The sequence below is a fragment of the Lampris incognitus genome, chromosome 16, assembly GCF_029633865.1.
Source record: "Lampris incognitus isolate fLamInc1 chromosome 16, fLamInc1.hap2, whole genome shotgun sequence".
NCBI classification, from domain to species: Eukaryota; Metazoa; Chordata; class Actinopteri; order Lampriformes; family Lampridae; genus Lampris; species Lampris incognitus.
Window position 1 is genome coordinate 12,428,395 of NC_079226.1, and position 6,261 is coordinate 12,434,655.

At 54.2% G+C, this 6,261-nt stretch overlaps 1 protein-coding gene across 1 annotated transcript in view; it reads right to left on the reverse strand.

The window, feature by feature from the left end:
* The window catches only part of alk (ALK receptor tyrosine kinase), a 580,497-nt gene extending 575,405 nt beyond the window's left edge, over window positions 1-5,092 (reverse strand). Inside the window, exon 1 of the mRNA XM_056296340.1 lies at window positions 4,300-5,092. Within this exon, the coding sequence (XP_056152315.1) occupies window positions 4,300-5,092 (793 nt within the window). The remainder of the gene's footprint in view (window positions 1-4,299) is intronic.
* Window positions 5,093-6,261: the final 1,169 nt, after the last annotated feature.

Genomic DNA, 6,261 nt, shown 5'->3' on the forward strand with positions numbered 1-6,261 from the left:
ACCTGGCGACCAGGGTGGCGTGTAACCCCCTCGACAGAGTCCCAGACCAGGAACTCCCAATATGACAACATACTGTATGTTCAAGTATGGCAGCAATAAAAAAATAAAAATAAAGATAGGGGGCATCTGGGTGGCGTGGCGGTCTATTCCCAGATAGCAACATTGCTGTGGCCCGGACCTGTCCCGCACCCGACTTTCATCTTTCTTTCATCCGGCCCACGTACCGCATGGAATGATGGCACTTGGGCGGTCCGCTCCTGTTTGCCAGATCTGGGCCAGAACCATGCCATAGCTGTGCCACATATTTGCCAAAGGTGGCCCATATTTGTTTTGTGATATCTGGGCCATATTCACCATTTACCACATGGGCCACTTCAGGGTCACATCCAGATTACATGTTGCCAAGAGCACCGCATCTTTGCCGAAAAAGGCCCACATTTGATTTGGCATATTTGGGCCATGTTTGCTGTTATACATGTGGGCCACTTCAGGCTCACATCCATTTTGTCAGGGCCAGAAGAAGGCCAGCAGTGCCGCATCATTGCCTGAAGTGGCCCACATCTGGATGCTGTCTGGGTTCCGTTGCCTACCAACACGGGGATCGCCGGTTCAAACCCCCGTGTTGCCTCTGGCTTGGTCGGGCGTTCCTACAGACACAATCGGCCGTGTCTGCGGCCGGGAAGCCGGATGTGGGTATGTGTCCTGGTCACTGCACTAGCGCCTCCTCTGGTCGGTTGGGGCACCTGTTCAGAGGGGAGGGGGAACTGGGGGGGATAGCATGATCCTCCCACATCCCCCTGGTGAAACTCCTCACTGTCAGGTGAAAAGAAGCGGCTGGTGACTCCACATGTATCGGAGGAAGCATGTGATAGTCTGCAGCCCTCCCCGGATTGGCAGAGGGGACGGTGACCGGGACGGCTTGGAAAATAGGGTAACTGGCCAAGTGCAATTGGGGAGAAAAGGGGGAAAAAAGCCACGAAAAAAAAACAAAAAACGGGAAAAGCAGTCGACTATAAACCGGTGCCTCATACAGACAGGACAGGAAACTGAATGAGGGCGATAGTCTGGAGCACGTGGGTGATAGTAGCAGCAATACTTATATACACATCAACACGGATTGTCTTCATCAGAGTCAATGGAATCGGACCATTTCCTCTTCCAAAAAGAGAAAGCCTTGCCGCTGCAACAACACATCAATAGTGAAAAGCTAACTTGTCTCACAACGCTCCGAGCTGAGCAAACATCCCCCGTCTCCTTTATTCAGAAATGAATAACACATCCCGTCTGGGGCTTTTTGCATGGAAGCACGTGGGTCTGGTGGTGCAGCCAGCAGCGGGAACAGCAGGTAGGCTTACATCGGTGATGCTGGGGTCTTCTCTTCCCCCCTTTTCGCTACAACACTGCAATTTCGTAGTGACTCTCGTAACCTGGTTACGGCGGTGTTTGGCGATCCCATCGGGGGTCACTAAAGTAAGGGTCAACTCTTTACCCCACCTGTCCAGCCTGGTGTCTGCGCCCCCTGTGCTGCAGCTGGGGTGTGCGTTGCTTATTGACGGTCCTCCCCTTCAGGCCCCCGGTAAGTATAAATGTGCTGTGCAGAGTTTAATTCCTAAGTTCCCCAAGGCATATTTGTCCCGGTGCCAAATTATCCATGTGCCATGATGTTTATTTGATGCTAATTGCCGGCATTGTACCCCAGGCTGGGAAAACACGTGCATCATGCACACTGCGTAAGAAAATACCCAACCCCAATCAATCGGGGCACTGGAAGCTGAGCTGTTGCCTCAAGTTGTGTTATTTTACGTGGAGTGCTGCTGCACGTGCTTCTGGTGTCATTTACACCGAGTGAACAACTACACGGAAAAGGTGTGTGTGTATTTGTGTGTGAGAGAGAGAGAGAGAGAGAGAGAGAGAGTGAGAGAGAGAGAGTGGGTGAGAGAGCGTGAGAGAGAGAGAGAGAGAGAGAGAGAGAGAGAGAGAGAGAGAGAGATAGAGAGAGAGTGAGAGAGAGAGAGAATGAAAGAGAGTGAGAGAGAGAGAGAGAGAGAGAGAGAGAGACAGAGTGAGAGAGACAGAGAGAATGAAAGAGTGAGAGAGAGAAGGAGAGAGAGAGAGAGAGAGAATGAAAGAGTGAGAGGGTGAGAGAAAGTGAAAGAGAGAGTGAAAGAGTGAGAGAGTGATTATTGCTATTGATGCTATTGCTACGGTTAGTGTTTGAGATCATAATCATTGTTGTTGTTGCTGTTATTATTATAATCATTGTTGTATTGTGTTGTTGTTTTACATGCTTTGGCAATATGTACACGTATGTCATGCCAATAAAGAACATATTGAATTGAGTTTGAATTGAATTGAATTGAATTGAATTGAGTGAAAGAGAGAGACAGAGCGAGAGAGTGAGTGAGAGAGAGAGAGAGAGAGCAAGGTTTGGTCTTACTTTTGCAGCTGTATTTGTGTTTTTGTGTATCTGAGAATGTGTTTGCATGCATGTGAGTTTGTGTGCGTGCACGTGTGTGTACATGTGTGTGTGTGTGTGAGAATGTGTCTTCACATGTTGGTGCGTGTCTGTCCACGCTTCCATGCCTGCACATATATGTGTGCTTGTTCACACGTGTGTGTGTGTGTGTGTGTGTGTGTGTGTGTGTGTGTGTACGTGTGTGTACTTATGTATGTGTGAAAGCATGTGTCCCTGGCTGCTCTCATGTCCATGGGGGGACTGCTTGCTTATAGATCCTCTAAGTGAGCCGGCCTCCGCCCTGCTCTCTGACAGGTTGTGGTGGGTTTCTCCGGGCCGGCCTCCCTCATCAAAGCGATTAAGCAATTACACTGATGTTGGCAGCGCCGAGAAGGATGGGAGAAGCCCCCCGGGGTATTGAGCGCTAAGGCTTATTCGGAGATAACGGCTTAATTTGTGCTTAATCAAAATAAAGCCTTTTTCTCTTAAATCTCTTTCCTGTTATATCCCCCCCCCCACTCCCTCAGCGTTGCAGTGGGCAGCTCGGGGAATTGAGAGGCTACTCACAGAAAACCAATGGAGACGAGGCAACCCAACTGGGATCTGTTTCAACCTCAGCCCTGCCTTGCACGTGGGAGCCCGTGCAGGTCTTATCAGGAACCAGCAGCTCGCTGCACCCCCCCCCCCCCAAAATAATCATTAGCATCCCCTCAGCGGAGAGCCACCGAGGTGCGTTTACAGACGGCGGGTTTATCAGGGTGGAGTTTCCACTTGAAACATGTAGAGGAGATGAAAAACGGCTTGCTTTGTTTGTATTCAATATCATAGGAGAGTCTGCAGCGTCCTCGCAGAACAATGGCTTTTAAATGCAACGCTTCCCTGAGAGGTTGCTTTTTCTGCCAGACTCGCTGCCTTGCTCATCAGTTTTGGGTTTTTGTTTTTTTGCATCAGGAAAGCATGAACAGCGGGAGTGGCGTTTAACCGGTGAGCAGCCGGCCAGCCCACGTCAGAGCCAAACAGCACTCCAACGTTACCGGTGGCGTGCGTTAGAGCACGCGTCACATATTGACCCCGATTTCCGCTGCAGCTTCATCGAGAGACAAGAGCGAGGAGCCTCAGCCTGTTGGTGCTGATGGTACTGGCTGGTGGGTGTGTGTGTGTGTGTGTGTGTGAGAGAGAGAGAGAGGGAGAGAGAGAGAGAGAGGAGAGCGAGGAGAGAGAGGGAGAAAGAGGAGAGAAGAGAATGAGGAGAGAGAGGGAGCGGGGGAGAGAGAGGAGAGAAGAGAGTGAGGAGAGAGAGGAGAGAGCGAGAGAGAGCGAGAGAGAGAAGAGAGAGGGAGAGAGAGAAGAGAGAGGAAGAGAGAAAGACAGACGGGGAGAGAGAGAGTGTGGGAGAGGGAGAGGGGGAGAGAGAGAGAAGAGAGGAAGAGAGAAAGACGGACGGGGAGAGAGAGCGAGAGGGGGAGAGAGAGAGAAGAGAGAAAGGGAGCGGGAGAGCGAGAGAGAAGAGAGAGAGAAGAGGGGGAGAGAGAGAGAGAGAGAGAAGAGGGAGAGAGAGCGAGAGAGAAGAGAGAGAGAGGGAGAGGGGGAGAGAGAGAGCGAGAGAAGAAAGAGTGAGAGGAGAGAGAGTCAAAGGTTAATTCGTGTGCGTGCATATTTATGTAATGTATTTACATGTGCATGTGTGCAGCAGAGAACCAGAGAGAAACCAGCTGACAGAGACAAATCGCAGGTGGGAGAGAAAGAGACTTGGAGAGGGAGTGTGGGCCAGACTGGGGGGGGGGGGGGAAAGGGGTCGTTTTGGGTGGGAGAGAGAGAGAGAAGGGGAGGGCAGTCTGTCTTACCTGGGGAGGATATGTGCAGGAAGAGGCGGGGGTCCGCTGCCCGTATGGCCGCGGTGTACTTGTCCTCCACCCCGGGGACCTGAGCCTTCTTCTCAGGCATGAGCCGGACCCTCAGTCGGCCCCCCTCAGCTCCCAACCACCACTCCAAAATAGTGCTGAGGTCCATTTCCAGTGTCAGAACCGGGGCCTCCTCGTACACAGCCAGGCCCCCGCATCCAGATCGTACCATATCCTCTCCTATTTCCACCACAACCTGATTGGACTTGCGGCTGGCTTTAGTCAAGCCCAGATTCAGGACTCTGGACAGCGGCGCGACGTGGTCGAGGTAGGGGAGCTGTCCAGCACCGGAGGCGTTGGAGCCCCCCGCCGCCTCGGCCGCAGCCGACTTGGGCTGCAGGAAAGTAGAGATGGTTTTCTGCAAGGGAATGCAATGCATTTTCAAGTTGGCGCGCACCGCGTAGCAGCCATTAAAAGTCAGGCAGTCTCCGTTCAGGGGTCTCTTGATGAACTCCGCCAGGTAGTAGCGCAGCAGAGACGGGACCACGAAGTCCACGGCCAGGGTTTTCCTCTTCTGCCTGGAGTGCAGCGTTTGATTTGAATCGGTTTTGCCGCCGCCGGCGTCGCCGCCGCTGCTGTGGCCGGAGCCCGACGTGGGGAGCTCCGAGCCCGGCGTGGGGAGCTCCGCGCCCGGCGTGAGGAGCTCCGCGCCCGGCGCGGTCCTCGGCGAGGCGCACTGCAGCTCCGCCAGAAACGCAGCACCGCAAACCACCAGAACCAATATCCTGGTCTTCATGCTGGCAACGGCAGCAACAACCAAAAAACAAAACCGTGTTGTTGTTTTCTCCTTCTTCTTCTTCTTCTCTTCTTCCGCTTTTGTGCTGGTACACGATAACCCCCCGTGCCCGGCTGGACCGTCGTCTCTGCTCGTCACGGAGACGCGGGCGCTCCGCCGCTCGCTCGTCCGTGCGCTCCCGTGGCAAGCTCGAGGAGCGGAAACCGGTTTACATCTGCTCAGCGGGGACCGCTGCTGTCCTCATTGCTGCGAACAAACGAACAAACAAACCCACACACACACACACACACACAAAAGAAGAAGAGTGTCATTACCCCCCCTCCCCCTCCTCCGACCCAATAATGCCCCGGTGTGGATCAGCTGGCTCGGCTCCCCGGGACGCTGATTGATATGCCAGTCCGGTCCGCTCCGGTGGCTTTCAAAGACTCCTTGTGTCTTGGCACAAGTGTGCAGTGTGCATGAGAGGAGGCTATGTGTCCCCCCCCCCTCCTCCTCCTCCTCCTCTTCTCCCGCCGCCCGCAGCGCAGCGTTTAAATCACCGTTCTGTGCAGACGCGGAGATGCAGCAGGTAAACTTTCAACAAAACCCCCAAAATCAAACCAGACGCCTTGATCAGCGGGCACCGGGGCTCGCTGGACACCAGACGACAGTGTCGGCGCAGCAGCCCGTCACCGCTTCCAGGATAACGAGTCTCCCCCCCTCCCCTCCCCGCCCCCTTTTAGTGGATTTTCGGTCTTCGTTAAGTTATATTTTTCCTCCCTCGTGTCATGCCACGGTAACCTGAGTCACGCGTCCCTGTGACGTCATCGCAAGCCCTTCCGCGGGAAGAGGGAGCAGCGCCGTGTGAGCGGCGGCGGCGGAGGGCAGCGGTGCGGACGCTCGGGTCAGCCTCGCGCGCAGCTCGCTGAAATGAAGGCGGGCGACGCAGGAGGCGCAGCAAGCGGAGCGCCGGAATTTCTCTCTGATGGGGGGGGGGGGGAAGAAAAACTCACCCCCCCCCATTTTCACCGAATCATCGCGCTTTTGTCTGGGAGACAACACCAAACGCATCCCCGGGATAGTTTTCAGCGATGCCTGTCGTGTTTCTGCCCCACGTTGAGGTCCATATTATATAGGCTATAGGGCACTAAAGGGCGCAACACCGGGAAGCTGGCTTGCCAGCTCCGTCT